The 21,216-nt window shown below is 39.5% G+C and overlaps 1 protein-coding gene across 11 annotated transcripts in view; it reads left to right on the forward strand.

Moving 5' to 3' along the window:
• Positions 1–20,990, forward strand: part of Macrod2 (mono-ADP ribosylhydrolase 2) — a 2,114,706-nt gene extending 2,093,716 nt beyond the window's left edge. For 7 of the 11 annotated variants that reach the window (XM_052183754.1, XM_052183755.1, XM_052183756.1 and 4 more), the window contains 2 exons: positions 10,024–10,095; positions 20,923–20,990. In XM_052183754.1, the coding sequence (XP_052039714.1) occupies positions 10,024–10,095; positions 20,923–20,990 (140 nt within the window). The remainder of the gene's footprint in view (positions 1–10,023; positions 10,096–20,922) is intronic. The other 4 variants (XM_052183758.1, XM_052183759.1, XM_052183763.1 and 1 more) reach the window with 1 other exon arrangement.
• Positions 20,991–21,216: the final 226 nt, after the last annotated feature.

Consider the following 21,216-nt stretch of genomic DNA (forward strand, 5'->3'; position numbering starts at 1 on the left):
GCATTGAATCTGTAAATTGCTTTTGGAAAGATGGCCATTTTTACTATATTAACCCTGCCAATCCATGAGCATGGGAGATCTTTCCATTTTCTGAGATCTTCAATTTCTCTCTTCAGATACTTGAAGTTCTTGTTATATAGATCTTTCACTTGCTTGGTTAGAGTCACACCAGGACATTTTATATTATTTGCGACGATTGTAAGGATATTGTTTCTCTAATTTCTTTCTCAGCCTCTTTAGCCTTTGAGTATAAGAAGGCTATTGATGTGTTTGAGTTAAATTTATATCCAGCCACTTTGCTGAAGTTATTTATCAGGTTTAGAAGTTCTGTGGTGGAATTTTTGGGGTCACTTAAGTATACTATCATTTCACCTGCAAGCAGTGATACTTTGAACTCTTCCTTTCCAATTTGTATCCCTTTGACCACCTTTTGTTGTCTAATTGCTCTGGTTAGGACTTCAAGTACTATATTGAACAGATAGGGAGAGAGTAGACAACCTTGTCTAGTCCCTGATTTCAGTGGGATTTCTTCAAGTTTCTCTCCCTTTAGTTTGATGTTGGCTACTGGTTTGCTGTATATTGCTTTTACTATGTTTAGGTATGGGCCTTGAATTCCTGATCTTTCCAAGACTTTTATTATGAAGAAGTGTTGGATTTTGTCAAATGCTTTCTCAGCATCTAATGAAATAATCATTTTTTTCTTTGTTTGTATATATAGTGGATTACATTGATGGATTTCCATATATTGAACTATCCCTGTATCCCTGGGATGAAGCCTACTTGATTGTGGTGGATGATCCTTTTAATGTATCCTTGGATTCAGTTGGCAAGAATTTTATTGAGTATTTTTGCATCAATATTCATAATGGAAATTGGTCTAAAGTTCTCTTTTTGTTAGGTCTTTGTTTGGTTTAGGAATCAGAGTAATTGTGGCTTCATAGAATGAATTGGTTAGTGTTCCTTCTGTTTATATTTTGAGGAATAATTTGCAGAGTATTGATCTTATGTCATCTTTGTAGGTTTGATAGAACTATGCATTAAACCTATATGGTCCTGTTTTTGTTTTTGTTTTTGTTTTGGTTGATACTATTAATGGTTGTTTCTATTTCTTTAGTGGTTGTGGGATTGTTCATATTGTTTATCTGGTTGTGATTTAACTTTCGTACCTGGTATCTGTCTAGAAAATTGTTCATTTCATCTAGACTTTCCAGTTTTATTGAGTTTAGGCCTTTGTACTAGGATCTGATGTTTTTTTTTTTTTTGGATTTCCTCAGTATCTGTTTTTATGTCTTCCTTTTCATTTCTGATTTTGTTGATTTAGATACTGTCTTTGGGCCCTCTAGTTTGTTTGGCTAAGGGTTTATCTATCATATTGGTTTCGGCAAAGAACCAGCTCCTGGTTTAGTTGATTATTTAAAAATAAGATTGATTTATTTATTATATGTAAATCCTCAGACACTTCAGAAGAGAGCATCAGATCTTATCACAGATGGTTATGAACCACCATGTGGTTGGTGGGATTTGAACTCGGGACCTTTGGAAGAGCAATCAGTGCTTTTAATCACTGAGCCATCTCTCTAGCCCTGGTTGATTCTTTGTATAGTTCTTTTTGCTTTTACTTGGTTGCTTTCAGCCTTGAGTTTGATTATTTCCTGCAATCTACTCCTCTTGGGTGAATTTGCTTCCTTTTGTTCTAGAGCCTTCAGATGTACTGTTAATCTGCTAGTGTTTGCTCTTTCCAGATTCATTTTGGAGACCCTCAGAGCTACAAGTTTTCCTCTTAGCACTGCTTTCATTGTGTCTCATAAATTTGGGTATGTTATACCTTCATTTTCATTAAATTATAAAATGTCTTAAATTTCTTTTTTTATTTCTTCCTTAAACAAGTTATCATTGAATATAATGTTGTTCAGTTTCCATGTGTACATGGGCTTTTTGTTGTTTTTGTTGTTCTTGAAGACCAGCCTTAGTCTGTGGTGTTCTAATAGGATACATGGGATTATTTCAATCTTCTTGTATCTGTTGAGGTCTGTTTCATGACTGATTATATGGTCAGTTTTGGACAAGGTTCCATGAGGTGCAGAGAAGAAGGTATTTTTTTTCTTTTCTTCTTCTACTTTTTTTTTTTTTTAGTTTTGTTTCCTTTTAAAAAAATTTAGTAATGTTTTTATTTTTTTTATTCGATATTTTTTATTTACATTTCAAATGATTTCCCCTTTCATGTCTCTCCACTCCCTGAAAGTCCTATAAGCCCTCTTCCCTCCCCCTGTTCCCCCATCCACCCCTATCCACTTCCCTGTTCTGGTATTGCCCTATACTGCTGCACTGAGCCTTTCCAGAACCAGGGGCCACTCCTCCGTTCTTCTTGGACATCATTTGATATGTGGATTATATCTTGGGTATTCCAAGTTTCTAGGAAAATATCTGCTTATCAGTGAGTGCATACCATGCACTCTTTTGAGACTGGGTTACCTCACTTACTATGATGTTCTCCAGCGCCATCCATTTGTCTAAAAATTTCATGAATTCATTGTTTCTAATGGCCACATTTTTTGTATCCATTCCTCCGTTGAGGGACATCTGGGTTCTTTCCAGCTTCTGGCTATTATAAATAAGGCTGCTATGAGCATAGTGGAGCATGTATCCTTATTACATGCTGGGGAATCCTCTGGGAGTGGCATAGCAGGGTCCTCCGGAAGTGACGTGCCCAGTTTTCTGAGGAACTGCCAGATTGATTTCCAGAGTGGTTGTACCAATTTGCAACCCCACCAGCAGTGGAGGAGTGTTCCTCTTTCTCCACATCCTTGCCAACACCTGCTGTCTCCTGAGTTTTTAATCTTAGCCATTTTGACTGCTGTGAGGTGAAATCTCAGGGTTGTTTTGATTTGCATTTCCCTAATGACTAATGAAGTTGAGCATTTTAAGATGCTTCTGAGCCATCCAAAGTTCTTCAGGTGAAAATTCTTTGTTTAACTCTGTACCCCATTTTTAATAGGGTTATTTGGTTTTCTGGGGTCTAACTTCTTGAGTTCTTTATATATATTGGATATTAACCCTCTGTCAGAGAAAGGGTTGGTGAAGATCTTTTCCCAATTTGTTGGTTGCCAATTTGTCTTTTGATGGTGTCCTTTGTCTTACAGAAACTTCGTAATTTTATGAAGTCCCATTTGTCAATTCTTGATCTTACAGCATAAGCTATTGGTGTTCTGTTCAGGAACTTCCCCCCTGTACCGATGTCCTCAAGGGTCTTCCCCAGTTTCTTTTCTATTAGTTCCAGTGTGTCTGGCTTTATGTGGAGGTCCTTGATCCACTTGAAGTTGAGCTTAGTACAAGGAGATAAGGATGGATCAATTTTCATTCTTCTGCATGCTGACCTCCAGTTGAACCAGCACCATTTGTTGAAAAGGCTATCTTTTTTCCACTGGATGTTTTCAGCTCCTTTGTCAAAGATCAAGTGACCATAGGTGTGTGGGTTCATTTCTGGATCTTCAATCCTATTCCATTGGTCCACTTGCCTGTCACTGTACCAATACCATGCAGTTTTTAACACTATGGCTCTGTAGTATTGCTTGAGGTCTGGGATACTTATTCCCCTAGAATTTCTTTTGTTGTTGAGAATAGTTTTAGCTATCCTGGGTTTTTGTTATTCCAGATGAATTTGAGAATTGCTCTTTCTAACTCTATGAAAAACTGAGTTGGGATTTTGATGGGTATTGCGTTGAATCTTGTATATTGTATATTGTATGTTGTATATTGCTTTTGGCAAGATGGCCATTTTAATTATATTAATCCTGGCAATCTACGAGCATGGCAGATTTTTCCATTTTCTGAGGTCTTCTTCCATTTCCTTCTTCAGAGACTTGAAGTTCTTGTCATACAGATCTTTCACCTGTTTGGTCAGAGTCACACCAAGGTACTTTATGCTGTTTGTGGCTATTGTAAAGGGTGTCATTTCCCTAATTTTTTTCTCAGCCTTTATTGAAGATATTTGCTGGCCCTTTAAGTTGTAAATCTTCACTCTCATCTATACCTATAATCCTTAGGTTTGGTCTTCTCATTGTGTCCTGGATTTCCTGGATGTTTTGGGTTACAAGCTTTTTGCATTTTGCATTTTCTTTGGCTGTTGAGTCAATAGTTTCTATGGTATCTTCAGCATCTGAGATTCTTTCTTCCATCTCTTGTATTCTGTTGTTGATATTTGCATCTATGGCCCCTGATTTCTTCCTAAGGTTTTCTGTCTCCAAAGTTGTCTCCCTTTGTGATTTCTTAGTTGTTTCTACTTCTGTTTTTAGATCCAGGATGGTTTTGCTCAGTTCCTTCATTTGTTTGTTTGTGCTTTCCTTTAATTCTTTAAGAGATTTTTTTTTGTGTTTCCTCTTTCATGATTTAGCCTGTTGACTCAATTTCCCCTGCATTTCTTTAAGTAATTTTTGTGTTTCCTCTTTATTGGCTTCTATCTGTTGACCCATATTCTCCTGAATTTCTTTAAGTGATTTTTGTGTTTCCATTGTAAGGGCTTCTAACTTATTCATGTTCCCCTGTATTTCTTTAAGAGATTTATTTATGTCCTTTTTGTGTCCCTCTAGCAGCATCATGACCAGTGATTTTAAATCCAAATTTTGTTTTTCTGGTGTGTTGGGGTATCCAGGACTTGCTGTTGTTGGAGAATTGGGTTCAAACATTGCCATTTGCCTAGATTTCTGTTAGTAATGTTCCTATGTTTGCCTTTTGCCATCTTGTTATCTCTGGCATTAGTTGGCCTTGTTGTCACTGACTAGTGTTGGAACCTCCCGTGAGCCTGTAAGGCTATTTCAGCACCTCTGGATGGGTTTCCCCTTGCATAGATTGCTGATGTGCTGCCCTTCTCTTGGGTACTCTTGGAGCCCTAGTGTGACCTGCCCCAACTTATCTCTATGAACCTGGTGTTGCCTGTTTGCTCCTTTAGGGGGTGATGATGGCAGATGCTGCCGGGACATTTTCTGAGTGCTGATCCCCTGCAGGGCAGAAGATCCCCCATTTGGGTTGGTGCACAAGCCAAGCTGCCCAGGCCCTGAGTCCAGGTAAAAGCCTGACAGGCTTAGGCCCGAGTGATGTTCGCCTTGGGCTGGGACCATTTGCTTGGAAAATTGTTTTCCAGCCTTTTACTCTGAGGTAGTATCTGTTTTTTTGCCTGAGGTGGGTTTCTTGCATGCAGTAAAATGTTGAGTCCTGTTTCCATATCCAGTCTGTTAGTTTATGTCTTTTTGTTGAGGAATTGACTGCATTGATATTAAGAGATATTAATGAGAAGTGATTGTTGCTTCCTGTTATTTTTGTTATTAGATGTGAAGTTATGTTTATGTGGCTGTCTTCTTTTTAGTTTGTTAATCTTTGAAGAGCTGGATTTGTGGAAAAATATTGTGTAAATTTGTTTTTGTCATGGAATACCTTGGTTTCTCCACCTATGGTAATTGAGAGTTTTGCTGGGTATAGTAGCCTGGATTGGCATTTGTGTTCTCTTATGGCCTGTATGACATCTGCCCAGGATCTTCTGGCTTTCAGAGTCTCAGGTGAGAAGTCTGGTGTACTTCTGATACACCAGGTCTGCCTTTATATGTTACTTGACATTTTTCCTTTACTGCCTTTAATATTCTTTCTTCGTTTTGTGCATTTGTTGTTTTGACTATTATGTGATGGGAGAAATTTATTTTCTGGTCCAATCTATTTGGAGTTCTGTAGGCTTCTTGTATGCTCATATGCATCTCTTTCTTTGGGTTAATTAAGTTTTCTTCTACAATTTTGTTGAAGACATTTACTGCCCCTTTAAGCTGGACATCTTTGCTCTCTTTTATACCTATAATCCTTAAATTTGCTTTTCTCATTGTGTCCTGGATTTCCTGGATGTTTTGGGTTTAGAGGTTTTTGCATTTTGCATTTTCTTTGACTGTTTTCTATATTATCTTCTGTACCTGAGATTCTTCCTTCTATCTCTTGTATTCTGTTGGTGATGCTTGCATCTATGACTCCTGATTTCTTTCCTAGGTTTTCTAGGAGTTGTTGTTTCCCTTTGTGATTTCTTTATTGTTTCTACTTCCATTTTTAGATCCTGGATGGTTTTGTTCAATTCCTTCACCTGTTTGGTTGTGTTTTCCTGTAATTCTTTAAGGGACTTTTGTGTTTCCTCTTTAAGGGCTTCTGTTTGTTTACTTGTGTTCTCCTGTATTTCTTCAAGGGAGTTATTTATGTCCTTCTTGAATTCCTATATCAGCATCATGAGCTGTGATTTTAAATCCAAATCTTGCTTTTCTGGTGTATTAGGGTATCTAGGACTTGCTAATAACTGGATTCAGATGGTGCCCTGTTGCCTTGATTTCTGTTGGTAATGATCTTGCATTGCCTTTTGACATCTGGTTATCTCTGGTGTTAGCTGGTCTAGCTGTCTATGCCTGCAGCTTGTCCCTCCTATGGACCTGCAAACCTGTCTTAGGACCCCTAGCAGACCAGCTCTCCCCTGGTACAGAGGGCTGTGGAGCATCCCAGCTCCTGGGTACAGATGGAGCCCAGAAGGACACTGTACCAGCTGCTCTGCCACTCCTGTACTCCCGGGGCTTCTAGCCAGATCAGCATTGGACAGTCACTGTAGAGAAAATCAGCACCCAAGTTTGAAACATACATAGCTCATTCCCATTTTGCCTATGACCCCTTGTTTTAATTCTGGTTTTCAGTGACCTGCTATGCCAGTCTTGCACTGAAGGGTAATTTTTGGTTGTAGGGTGAATATTGTGCTTAAAAACTTTGTGGAGAATTTGAGATTCTGAGTGGTTTTATCTTCCTCCAGAGAAGATTTATTTTTGCTTCCAACAAGTAGAACATAATAGAAAAAATGTAACCCAAGGTAAACCAAGAAAGGAGGTGTTATTTATTAAAAGTGTGTGTGTGTGTGTTTGTCTGTATATGTCTGTGTATGTGTGTGTGTTTGTCTGTGTATGTCTGTGTGTGTGTATATGCTGAGAATTGAACCTATCCACTTACACATTTTAGGCAAGTGTTCCATTTAGCTATCCTCCCAGCCCTGGACTTTGTTTGTATTAAAAGTTGATCTGTCTTAGAACTACAGAAAACATGAGGCACTTAGCAGGATCTTTCTTCCTTGGTGAGCCCCAACCACTCACATTTTGCCTTTCATCAACCCTTAAGAACACTTGGAGTGCTCATTCAATCATTGGTGCTAGAATATCAGCCCTCTGCTCTGTTCCTCATAGAGTCTGTGCTGCATTCTTAGCTCACTGGTTCCTTAAAATAATTCCTGTCAGCAATCTGCCTGGTGCTTCTAGAGATTCTTGGTAGAGGGTTAGTCTGCATCTGCCAAGTCAGGCAGTAACCCTGTCTCATCATCATCTTCATTTGCATTTCTCTCATAATTATAAAATTGAATCATCTTTTCACTAGAATGTAGGACATTATTTCTTAATGAACTCTCACATCTCTTGCAATTTTTTCTATTGGATTAGTGGCCTATATTTCTATTTTTAGAAGTTGTTTACATCTTTTAATACTATTAACTGCCTATGATACAAAAATCCAAGTATTTTATCTCTTGCAAAATACTTGTAAGCTCCACCCCAAAGCTTTTTCTGTTTATCAAGTTAAATATTTCTATTTTTCATCACTTATGCTTTGCTTTCTGTCATACATGGAAAATCACTCATGCTTCCACCCTTGAGGGGTTCACCACTGGTTTCTTCTGCACTGAAGTGTAAGTAGATTGCTAATGAGCAAATTCCAAGTGCTAAACGTTCTGGAAATTTCAGAATTAAGAGTATGATATTATGCTGACAGGTCCAGCTGGCTGTTAAGGTCTATTTCCTGTGTTCCAATCTCATCCTCAGACATTACTAGGAGAACTCAAGCAGTACTATAGGACTGTTCTTGAAGAATTTTCTTCCTGTGTTATCCTTCTCCTTGTGCCGGCTCATCTAATCTTGAACTATCAGTTTTACCGAAGAATAATATCTCCCCAATTCCTCTGTCTACTTCACACTCCCTGTCTTAAACCACCAATATAAAAGTCTGTTCAGCATTTTTAGTTAAATGAGCCTTAACTCATACTGCAAATCTTAAGATGACTTTCTTCCTCTTCGCCCACTTCCACTTATGTTTGTATCTTCAAGTTCTGACCACCAAGGCTAAGTGCTCAGTCATGTCTAAGTCATATTTCTTTACTGTCAGCATCAGTAAATGTCTGCTGGGAGCACAGACAGTACCAGCAAAAAGTCTCCCTCAGAAAAGATTATGTACGGGAGCTCTTGCCTCATCCCCACTTGGCACAATGCATTTAACACATTCCCCCCCCCCCCCAGGATGTCTTCCTGTATAATTTCACCTTCTCTTTAAAATGTACAGAAATAAAAACTTCACATATTTGTATTTGTAGCATTTTTATCTTATTTATAAATGCCCTTGTTATTCATGTTGGAAAAACATACCAGGTATTTAAGCTTTGAGAGGTTGATTGTCCTTCTGAATATCTGGAAATGTGAACAACCCTCTCCCTGGGAGAGTTAAGGATGTTGTATGGTGGCTAGCACCTTTAATCTAAGTACTAGGCAGGGGACCACTGAGTTGGAAGCCAGCCTGCTCTACTGAGTGAGTTCTAGGACAGTCAGGCCTACACAGACCCACTTCCACTTATGTTTGTACCTTCAAGGTCAGGGTGGTGATTTTTTAGTTTTTGTTTTATTTGGGTTGGGGGAGGTTATAACTTGAACCACTGTGAATTGATGCTCTTCTTTCTGAGGGTCATATAGAAAACAGGTCACAACCCAAGCCAGCAGCAGGGTAGACACTCAGAATCCCACCATGGCAGTACCTTAGAAGGTCTAGAGAGCCAGCCTTGTTGCACATCCAGAGTTTAACAAGGAAAACTTGCCCTGTGAGGAAAAGGGAACTTTCATCTTAAGGCATGCCTAAGGCAGTTCAGGCTTTTTTCCTTCATGCTGTTTAAAGTCTTCTCCCTCTCCCTCTCCCTCTCCCTCTCCCTCTCCCTCTCCCTCTCCCTCTCCCTCTCCCTCTCCCTCTCCCTCTCCCTCTCCCTCTCCCTCTCCCTCTCCCTCTCCCTCTCCCTCTCCCTCTCCCTCTCCCTCTCCCTCTCCCTCTCCTTCTCTCTCTCTCCCTCCCCCTCCCTCCACCTTCCCTCCCTCCTTCCATCTCCTGTCTCTTCTCCTCCCCTTTCCCCACCTCTATTTTTCTCCTTTTCTCTCCCTTCCTTCCTCTTTGCTATGTCTCTCTCCCTCTGTCTTAGTCAGGGTTTCTATTCCTGCACAAACATGACCAAGAAGCAAGTTGGGGAGGAAAGGGTTTATTGAGCTTCCACTTCCACCTTTGCAGTTCATCACTAAAGGAAGTCAGGACTGGAACTCAAGCAGGTCAGGAAGCAGGAGCTGATGCAGAGGCCATGGAGGGATGTTTCTTACTGGCTTGCTTCCCCTGGCTTGCTCATCTTGCTCTCTTATAGAACCCAAGAGCACCAGCCCAAAGGTGGTACCACCCACAAGGGGCCCTCCCCACCTAATCACTAATTGAGAAAATGCCCCACAGCTGGATCTCATGGAGGCACTTCCCCAACTGAAACTCCTTTCTCTGTGATAACTCCAGCCTGTGCCAAGTTGACACACGAAACTAGCCAGTACACCCTCTCTCCCTCCCCTTCCCTCCTTCTCCTCCCTCTCCCTCCTGCTCCCTCACTCCATCCCTAATTTAAACAGTACTTTGTGTTGATTAGAGCACATTCTTTCTATTATCCTACTACACTTCTATTTTGAGAAACTGCACATGTGATTACCTCACAAATTAAAGAGAACTCGAAGACAGCTCTGGGATATTCAAGCACCTCAACCCATGACTTCCTCCTGTAATCCACTCTGCAAAAAGAAGTTAAATCCCTAGAGCATTTTGAACTTTGAGAGGGCAGTAGAGGGTGAGAGCAGATTGGCAGCAGGGCTGAGCTGATTCTCTCTAATCAGGCCTCTGCTTTCCTTCCTTCAGCTCAAGGCGAGGATGCACCTGCTGTGTTTGCAGAAAGTTCCAGTGAGGCAGAAAACACTTCAGGTCCTGATGGTGAGTCTGAGATGTCTGTGCTCAACTGTGATTCTGTGGTATTTTGTACATATGCAATTTAGGATGAAGGAGATGATTTGATCTTGGGATCAACGTATTTGGTTAGAATGAAGTAAATTTCAAATGCCAAATTCTACCTAGGAAATCATGACAATGGAAGCCTTTAAAACACACACACACACACACTCATATGTGTGTGCACACAAATTATGTTTTAAGATAGCACACATGGCTTAAACATTCCTTACCCTATAGAGGTCATGGTGAGTCATTCCAAGATCAGATTGCAGTCTACCTGGCCTGCCTTAACCCTGTTGCCCCAGCATTCCTGGAGCTCACCATTGAGCTTGGGTTAAGATTCTTTTCATATCCTCAACTGCTAGCTAGCCTCTGAGGCTTTCCCCAGAAACACAATGACTCTTTCAGAGCACTTCAAAAATAAACCTACTTAAGTAGACGCCCTCCAAATCAGAATCTAATAAAGATCCCAGCACCATGAACTCATTAACATTCCCTCTCCTATAGCCTATGCTAAGAACATTCTCAGAAATGCCATTATTTACATCAGAATAATACCTGTTTCATCAGGCAGGATTCTACTGGGCCACTGAGGTCTGTGCTTTAAATATTAAAGGTTCTTTCCAGTTTGATTAGAGAGATATGCAGAGACAGATTTAGGTTAAAAACCCTCTAATAACACCCAGCACTCCATGCAAGAGAAGCTGGGGTAAGGAGGCAGCAGCTGCCCACAAAATAAGAGAAATGCTTTCTGTAGACTTTTGAAGGCAGGGGTCAGAGTTTGGCAGCTCAGTGAATGTATATTAGATAAGAGAAGAGACAGTAACTCTGGTTGCCTGGGGCCTGGGAATGGAAGAGAAATTCCAGAGGAAAATTGCTAGTCCACTCAGCAACAGTAGATCTCACAGCTAAGAAAACTAGAATCCATAGGCCATAAATTATATACATTGATATATGTCTATTTACATTGGGTGATACATTATTAAGTTACCCTTACATGTAGTTGACTAGGCTATGGTCCTATAGACAGACACATGTTATAATGTCTAAGTCAAGTTAAGAATATTTATCTTCAACATTATTCATTTCTTCAAGGCAAAACTCAAATTCCCTTTAGCTCTTTGAAATGCAAATCTACCCTTCTCATCTGCAGACACCCTCCTATGCAAGCCTACACAACTTCTCAATCTTACCTAACTGCAATGCAGAAGCCATCGCCAAGTCCCTCTCAGTGTGTCTGATTTCTGGTGCCTACTGCCTTCCACTCAATTTCTGCGAGATGATTAATCTCTTGCCTTTCTGTATCCAGTCTATTTCTTTTAATATAATCTCTAGTTCCACACATGTCACAATTGACAGGATTCATTCCTGTAATGGCAACTAGTATTCCAGTACATATATGTGCCACATTTCCTTTATTTACCTATAAATCCCTTAATATTTATTCTTATTTTGTGGATATTATATTGTAAAGAAGTCTTTCAACACACTGGTTTTGTTTCCTTCAGAAAGATGCTCAGTAATTGGGATATCAGACCATATGGTAGGCTTGTTTCCCATAAAACTTCCATGCTGTTTTCTGTAATGACTATACTATTTTCAATTCATAATGGGACCTAGTTATTAGAGGGTGGGGGGTTGGGAGGGGGCTCTGAGGAGTACCAAGCCTGAAAGAGAAACGGGCGAGAAAGGGAAGTGAGACCAAGCAAAGTGTTGTCTTGTCAAGGTCTGTTTAATGAGTGGCCGAAAGCCTGGTTATAAACACACAGTGAGAAGAAGTAGGGAGGGGCTGAGGGGGGATGCTAAAGGCACAGAAAGAGGGAAGGTCATCAGGGGCGGATGCTGACTGCAGGCTTGAAACATCTAGCAGTTTTTCTGGAATGCTGGTTCCGCCTAGATAACCCCAAGTGTTCAGCCAAGATAAGGGCCAGTTGATTCTCAAGATCAGCCTTGTGTGAAGGAGGGGTTGGTTCGGCTCCTGACAAAGGGTCAGTGGATTCTCAAGGTGGGATCTGTTGAAAGTCTGGTTTTCCACAGTTTGGTCTCCCACATGTACTAACAGTTTTCAGGGCTTCTCCAAACCTTTGCCAACCTTTATCATTTCCACTATTTTGATAATTACAATTTCTACTGCAAGGAAATGATATCCTTGTGCAATTTGTAATTTGTACTTCAATATTCCTGTCAGTCATTTTCGAGAAATGTTTGCTTAGATTTTTTACTCCTGTATGAAGTAGGTCACATGTTCCCTTGCTAATGTTTCTGTAGTTCCTTCCATTCTGGATATTAACCCTTTTTCAATGATATGACTTACTGAAATTGTTTCCCATTTGGTATGATGTCTGTCTTAGTTAGGATTTTATTGCTGGGAACAGATACCATGACCAAGGCAACTCTTGTAAGGACAACATTTTATTAGGACTGGCTTACAAGTTCAGCGGTCTATTATTAAGGTTGGAACATGGCATTATCCAGGCAGGTATGGTGTAGGAGAAGATGAGAGTTCTACATCTTGATCTGGAGGCCTGCCAGAAGACTGACTTATAGGCAGCTAGGAGGAGGGTCTCAAAGCCCATACCCACAGTGACATACTTCCTCCAACATGACCACACCCACTCCAACAAGGTCACACCTCCTAACAATTCCACTCCCTGGTCAAGCACTTTTAAACCACCAAAGTCTCTTTACCCATCAATTTTTTTTCTGCACAAGAGCCTTCCAATTTGATGAAATTCCATTGTTTACTTTTGTTTTTGTTTCTTGTGCTTTTTTGAAGTCTGTTCCAAAAATCCTTGCCCTTGCCAAAGTCCTGAGGTATTTCATCTGTTTTCTTCACATAGTTTCATGTCTTCTATGAGTTTTTAATCTTCCTGTAGTTGATTGGTATAGCTGCTAAGACAGAGTCTAGTTTTACTCTTCTGCCTGTAGCCATCCAATACTTCTGCAGCACCCCGTGAAAAGACTATCCTTTGTCTAGCACATGTTCGTAGTACCTTCAAGGCTCTCTAGTAACTCACATGTCTGGTTAAAAGTCCAAACCTGACAGTTTGATCATTTCAGTTTTGAAATATGTTTAAAATCTTTCTTGTTCTTTTGCTCAGGATCATTTTGGCTTTTGGAGATTTTTGTAGCTACACATAAAATTATTTTTTCCAACTGGGTGAACAGTATCATTATGCTTTTGCTATGGATTACGTGGGGTTAGAGCAAATCTTTTTTTAACTTTTTTTTTGTGTGTGTTCTCCTTAGTTTCTTTTGTCAGTGCTTTGTAGTTAAGTTTCCTCAGAGATGGGATTAATTTTTTTACTTCTAAAGGCAAGTCACTATGGGCTTATAGCAATATAAATAAAATTGAATCATGTATAAACATAGACAACATTTCACTTTCAGTGCCCTTTATTCTACTTTTTGCCTGAGGACCCTAGACAATTTGCAGAGCTCTGTCAAATGAAAGTGGAGAGACTGTTATTTCACATATCAGGCAGAAAGCTTGTCAGTTGAACTATTGTCATTGATGTTTATATGTTGTGTTTATACAGTTTGTCCAGCATTTTAATCATGAAACAGCTTTTTTATCAGATGCCTTATTGGCATTGATTGACAGAATTAATGGGTCTCATTTGCATACATTGAACCATCATTTCCTCCCTGGGATGAATCACACTTATCTGAGTATAGAATGGTTTTACTGTGTACTTGGATTTGGTTTCCAGGTTTTGTTTATAATTTTATATTTGTGTTTATTGAGGCAATTGATCTGTAGTGTTTCTCTCTCTCTCTCTCTCTCTCTCTCTCTCTCTCTCTCTCTCTCTCTCTCTCTCCCCTGTCCTTCCCTTTCACTCTATATATAGTAAGGAGGAAGAAGAGGAAGAAAAAGAGGATCACAAGGCTGTTTAATGAAAGTAATGTCAGCTTCATGAATTGAGTTTGGAAGAATTTTCTCTTATTTTTTGGAATAACTTCTATGCAGTGATAGGAGTCCTTTAAATGTTGCTTTCACTGAACAGAACTCAGAACTATTGACATCAGTAACACTAAGTGGGTAGTACAGAAATTTTTTTATTGATCCAATCTCTCTTCTTGTTATTGATCTTTTCTATTTCTTTATGACTCAGTCTTGAGAATGTGTAGGTGTTTGACATACAGTTGTTATATAACCGGTCATGATCTTTTGTGTTTATCAGTTATATTGTCTCCCTTTAAATCTGATTTTATTATTATCTTTCCTTAAGTTAGCTGAAGGTTCATTATTTTATCCTTCTAAGAAGTTTTTAATGTTTGCATTGTTTGATTATCTTTTAATTAGTGTTGGTTTGGTTTGATGTTTTCTAGATCCTTGATATTCATGGATAGGTTTTTTGCAATATTTCCAATTTCCTCTTATAATTGAATCAATTCCTACAAACTTCCCTTTTAATGGTATGGCCATTGCATCTGTTAGGTTTTAATATGTCATCTGTATTTTTATTTGTTTTAGTGTATTTCAGTGACCAATTTTATTCCTACATCCACAGATTGATAACAATATAATTTACATCCCAAAAAATATGTTGGGCTTTTCTGTATGACTTATGTCCTGAAGAATGTTCTGTGTGCCTTTAGCAAATGGAGCATTTTGTGAATGACTGCTGGATTTCCAGGTCTAGGATGCAATTTAACCGTCTTGTTTGGTTGGGATATTTGATTTAGATGAATGTACGGTTATTCCTGATTCCTTTTGGATTTCCTTAGTATGGAATAGTTCACTCCATCTCTTTGTCCTCAGTCTACACATGCCTTGAATTGTAAAGTGAGCTTTGTCAAGCCATTATGTGGTTTAGCTATAGGTTTTATCCCAATCAATAACTATGATGCTTAGTTGAAAAATTAATTCATTTATATCCAAAATAATTATTGATGGGTAAACTCTTAATTCAGCCCTTATGTAAACCATTCCTAGTCTTCTTCTACTTCCATTCTTCATCTTATGTTTTATTTGCTTTGCAATTATTTTCATCACACTTGGTACAACACATAAAGACCATTTGAAATAATACCATGGAGAACAGAAACAAAAGAGTGAAAATATACTCCTAAGAGAATTGGATAAGTATGGTGACAAACACTTATAATCTCAACTCTTTAGAAGCAGAGGCAAAGATGATGAAGAATTCAAAGTCACCCTCAGTGACATAATAAGTTCAGTCCACTCTGAGCTACATAAGACACTGTTTTGAAAAATAGGAGAAGTGGGATAAGCAAGAGTAGTTTTGAGCTTTTAAAAATCTAATTCTCTGTCTTGGTTATTGGTTATTTCTCAGTCTATTGGTCTGGTGATCATTATTAGCTTTTTGAGTCTTCTTTGTAAAAGTACTCTTATCTGCCATGTTTCCATAGCTAGCCAGTTTGATTTACTTGTAAATTAGTGCATATAGTTTACAGATACCTATCCTTCTTACTTGATAACTCTTTCAGTCTGAAAGGTCCCTTTGCATTTTTGTAGAGCTGTCTCACATACTTTCTTGGCTTTTGTGACACTTCTGTCAATCTTTGATTACTAATGTGGACCTTTGCTAGATGTAGTATCTCTTCCCATCAGTTCTATAGAGATCATATGCCACTTCCGCCTGGCCTGTATGATATGCTGAGCAACCTGCTTCTAGATGACTTGGGGCATCTGTAAGCTTTATTTACTTCTTTTCTCTTATAGCTTTGAGAATCTCTTTATCAGTTACCTTAAATCATAACACACATTGGGAAGGTAAACTGTATTAAATTTGATTGTTGAGTCTGGGCCTTGCTATATCTGGATGTTTGTATTGTTCATGAGGAAAGAATCCTATGGTTGAATAATTTCTACTCTTTTGGTTTTGCTAAGCCATTCTTGGACTCCAATTACCAAATATTTGTTCTTTTCCTAATAGTATTCCAAAGATAGTATTTGCCTCCTCATTTTCTGTTCTGCATCTCATGGAAACAGGAGTTCTAGCTCACTAATGGTTCTCCTTGACTAATCTCCTGGTGCCTTCTATTGTGATTTACTAAACATATTTTTTTCTAAAGATTTTATATATGAGTACACTATAGCTGTCTTTAGACATTCCAAAAAAGGGCAACGGATCCCATTACAGATTGTTGTGAGTCACCAAGTGGTTGTTTGGAATTGAACTCAGGACTTCTAGAAGAACAGTCAATGATCTTAACTGCTGAACTATCTCTCCAGCCCCAACTAAGCATATTTTTTAGCTCAGATTTGGGGGGTGATTTTTTTTTTAAATTTCTTTTGTCTTTGTAGCATTTCTGTTTTCTTCTGTCTCATTAAAGGTCTTTTCTTAAAACAAGTGTTTACATTTCCAGAGAGTTCTCCTGCACTGGTACCTACTTAGTCAGTTTTAGACATCTATTTTGGGCAGGACTCAAAATACTTGATATTGTTAGTGTGTCAGTCCATTTCAGTATCAACCAGTAAGCTCCTGCCCAGCTTTGTCAGTGCCCATCTTCCCAAAAATGTGAAGCAGGCTGCATATGTTCTGATATTTCCTCCATCCTGTATTTCAGTACTGGGTAGCTCCCAGGTCAAGGTCTATGGGGAGAATGTATTGTTTCAGCCAAAATCTGTCTAAATACACTCTCAATTTTATTGCTCATAATAAAACCGTGTCTGTCCCCATAAGCCTGTCTCTGTTATCCACAGTTACAGCTTGTTGTGAGGTTCCAGGGCAGTGCTCAGACTGACTTCAGAAGAAATTCACTGTTGATAGTCTAGCCTTTAGCTCCAATGTCACATTTGTGGCCAGTAATGCTGCCAATAGTAGCACAATATTGGGGTAGGTCCAAGGCACACACTAATATGATTGCTTATTGGTGAAGTGGTATTGTGGCAATAGATTGCTGTGACCAGGCTGAGCTGTATTTTAGAAGTCTAGCACCCCATGTCTTTACCTTATCCTGAATATCTTCCAGAAGTTGTTGGTAGCCAAGCCCGGGAGTGGAAACCATTAACATTTCCTCAGTGTTAGGTTTCATCCAGGAATTTGGCCCTGGGCTGCTAAAAACCTATCAGTTAGTACCCTCAGCAATTTGGTCTTATAGCAAACAAAATTGAGATGATGTTGATCACAGTAGTCCTTACTGATGCTAAGCTGTGATGTGCCTTTATCTCATGGTAACAAGGATCTGCACAGTCAGGTACCTCAAGGAACAACATTTCAGTTGGTATTGGCCAAAGCACAGGCTGCAGTCTATTCCTGGTGCCAGGACAATGCTGGAGCTCTGTTAACTGGCTTGTTAAAGCTGCATTACTTGAGATTTGAGATAAATAGTAGAGACAGTCCCTTGGCTATCAAGGCTGGCACTAGGCTGGGTCACATACAAGGCTTGTAGCTACTGAGATTTTCATAGCCACAGAAAGAAAGCATTTGTGCTATAGACTGCCAAAGCTGTATCCAAAGTGGAATCTTTTCCTGAAGCATATATGTCTCTGCCTAATGGGCTATCAGGCTTTGAGCTATGGCAGACACTTTCTACCAGGTCCTGTATCAAAGTGCTCTTGTGGGAAGTAATAATAAAAAATCAACCTGCACATTCCCACCCTAGTGCCAGCAACCAGTGAGCCACAGGACTCCTGCTGGGTATTCTCACTCTCTCAGTCTCTCCACCTGCCAATTCTCTGGCCCCACGAGGCCACAGGGCTCATGATGGGTCATCTCTCCAATGGGGTGGGAGGGGGGATGAATTCCTCTTGCTACCACACAATGCCCCATGCACCCCCAAGATCAGCCATCTCAACACCTAATTACCCAGTAGAATTATGACTCTTAAAGTTTAATTAGCCAATCAGATTTTTACATCAATAATATCACAATTTACAAGATGCCAATACAACAATATCAGAACCAATTGATAATGATAAAAGCTTTATCCCAATATTTCTGACTTTGTGAAAACATAGCTACTTGTGGCTGTTAAAACCACACAGGATCAGGATCTTCTTCCTGTCCATCTGTCTCCATCTTGACGTCCCCCCCCCTCTCTCCCTCTCCATCTCTCTATCTCTCTCTCTCTCTCTCTATCTATCTATCTATCTATCTATCTATCTATCTATCTGCACCTCTCTGCAACTCTTAGCTCCATCTCCATTTTCCTTGTCCAATCGCAGGCCTTCTCTGTACTAATATAAGTAGACAGGGAAAATCCTGTGACAAAGTGCCATGGGAGTGTTAATGATACATGCTAGCTTGCTTTAAAACCTTTCTTCCCAGGAGGCAGAGCCTTGTTCTCCACTCAGTCACCCAAAGACTAAGGAGGCATTGTGGAGGCAGTTAACTACCAAGCCTAATGGAGTTTCAGTGGTTCAGGTCTGGGTCTCCACCTGATGCCTAGGGGTCACAGGCCTTTCTTCAGCATCAGATTCACTGTGGCTAGCTTTGTTCTACAGTTCAGGTTTAAGACTGGGACTCAATTATGTATGCCTCTTTTAAGCTAGCTACACCTTTCCATGCAGGCCTAAATGTTTAGAGTAAGGGGAAGGATGCCACAGGCACATCTTTACCTGCTGCTTACTTCAATGTGCCTTCCCATTTTGTTACACTAGAATATGTGACATCTGTTACCCCATTTATTGCCAGCATTAATTCTGCTGATCTGCATAGCTAGGCAGTTGTCCCCTTCTTCCTTCATGGCTACCTAAGCAAGTGTCCTTCCTGAAGTTGCTTGCTGAGTCAAAGAAGATGACTTTTCCCAATGGAGAAGGAACAGTTTTCCATCAAGGGTAGATGACACTGCCCTGCTAGAGCCTCCAAACAAATTCTCATATTGTTATGAGAAAGGCAGGCATCATAGTCTCCCGCTGATCTACTCGGTTCCCATAAAGTTAGTTTATTAGCTGTTGAACTCCAACTGTCTCTGAAAAGACAAACACCAAAACATGTCAGTCAGCCACCACCTTTCTCCACCTTTTAGGGGTTTCTTTGAGTTGGTAAGTAAGAAATAATTCAGCCATAAGGGCAAGTAACATAGTAGTTTTAAATAAAGCTTCTAATACCAGCCATTTCTCTACCACATAGGCTTGCCCCATAGGTTTACCATCACCTGAACTGCCTCCCTTAATTTTTAGCTCTCTACCCATGACCATTTATTATCCAGAAGAAGCCCCATTCTTACAATAGTGTTCAGTTAAAGGGAACCAGCTTCTGCATGCCCCTAAAATGATGGACATGGATTCTTATCATTTCTTCACAAGGCAGGCTCTGTGGGTGTTCAGCTGGCATATACCAGTCCTTGACGAACAAGAAAATGATATGTAAAATCTCGAGTCTATGTCTTAGATGCAGTAGAGCCCTATAGACTCTGAAGCCTTAGCAAGAACTTCTTTAATATGATTAAACTTTTTTTCACAGAGATATTTTATTATGGGATGCTTTTTATAGAACATATATTATAGGTTGTAGACTGGGTGTCTTTTGACTAGGAGGAACAGAAAATGAGCATTTTACTGTGCTTACCTACAGAACTATTGCATTTGGCCAGTTTACAGATGAAGTTTGAAATGAATCGACAAACACTTAGTAAATCACTGCAGTTTTCAGATAAGAAAAGAAAGACCACCATTTTAAGCCTGAAATCCTGAGAGGAATCGTGGGATACTATCCAAGGACTTCATTCTTTGAAGCATCTGTGTTGTGTGAGACCAGCACCTGCCATTATTCCATTATTTTAATCTTTCATGTTCTGGAAAAAGAAAAGAACGTTAGTCATTGGTTTTATGCAAGGAACTGAACACCTCCTAAATAAATAAAGGTTATTATAGTAATGGTATTAGTCAGTTTTGCCAGTGCATGCAAGGCAATTTCACAGGTGAGGGGCATATGTACAGTTCACAAAGTAGAAGGTACCAGTCTTATATTTGGAGGTGGGTAGTAGAATAAAGCTAACTAAAAGTGGTAAGTGTCTTTCATGGTTTCTTGAAAGTTGGAAAGGGGGGGAGCTGATGACCACTAACACTGGTCCTGGGCATTTGTAGTAAAAGGTATATTTGTTTGCCAGGGATTTGAAGTCAGAATTTCACAGTTAATTATCTTCCATGTCTGTTTCGACTATGTGTTGCTAGGAACTCAACCCTTGTCTCAGTCTTCGAGGCAAGCACTTTACCATCTGAGCTTTATTCCCAGTCCCCCACGGTCTATTTCTTTATTTATTTTCTTAGCTTACAGTATGTGCTTGGATACTAAAAATCTCATTAAACTTGCTGACCATTGGAAATTTCCAGAGTGACTGCTTTGGGCCACTTTTGGAGAAAGGCAATAATTATACATTCTATGTTTATGTAAAGGCTTACATAGAAGGAACACAATCAAGTAAAAGGCACACATGTTGTTTGCTTTTCTATCTCACGTTGGCTACTGGCTGCCATACCCAGTGGAAAATTTGCAGGAAGTGTTTTGAATTCTGAATTTGAAAACACAGCAAACCGAATGGGTCTATTGACCTTGTCACTATGGAGGGAGGAGTGCACCTCTCTGCATGTCAATGATCTGCTTCTCTTTGTTTTCTCTCTTGGTTTTTCTAGATATCTATTAAGGCCTTTGCATTTATCTGTTTAAAGATGGTAAAAAAAAAAAATACACTCAAATTGCCAAACCACGAATCTTGCATGAAATGACAGCTCAGCCGAGAGGAGAGTAAATCCTAACCTCCTGGTCCCCGTGTCACGAATAAATGAAAACAGAAAAGGAGTAAGGCAGGAAATTGGAACATTTTCAAACAATAGTGGCCATTTTCATGTGTTTAACAGTTTAGGCTTGATGATGATTTAACCCTTTCTGTTTACAGTTGACATGAACAGTCAGGTGGATGGTGTAAATGAGCCAACAGAGAGTCTGCAAGAAGATCTCCAATAGGTAAGTTGCCCCGATGGACTGATTTATCAATTCATGAGCTAACCATAAGGATTAATTTGCAAACAAGATGTACTTCTCTTGGCTTTGTCAGGTCCCAGCTTATAGCTTGGGCTCACATTTAAAGAGCTTTAAACCAAATAACAGTGTTAAGAAGAAAGATTACCCCATAGAAGCTTGTCACCTTAAGTAGAAAGAACAAGCTGTAACAAGCATATTTAAATCATGG

Source organism: Apodemus sylvaticus, chromosome 5, assembly GCF_947179515.1.
Source record: "Apodemus sylvaticus chromosome 5, mApoSyl1.1, whole genome shotgun sequence".
Classification (NCBI taxonomy): Eukaryota; Metazoa; Chordata; class Mammalia; order Rodentia; family Muridae; genus Apodemus; species Apodemus sylvaticus.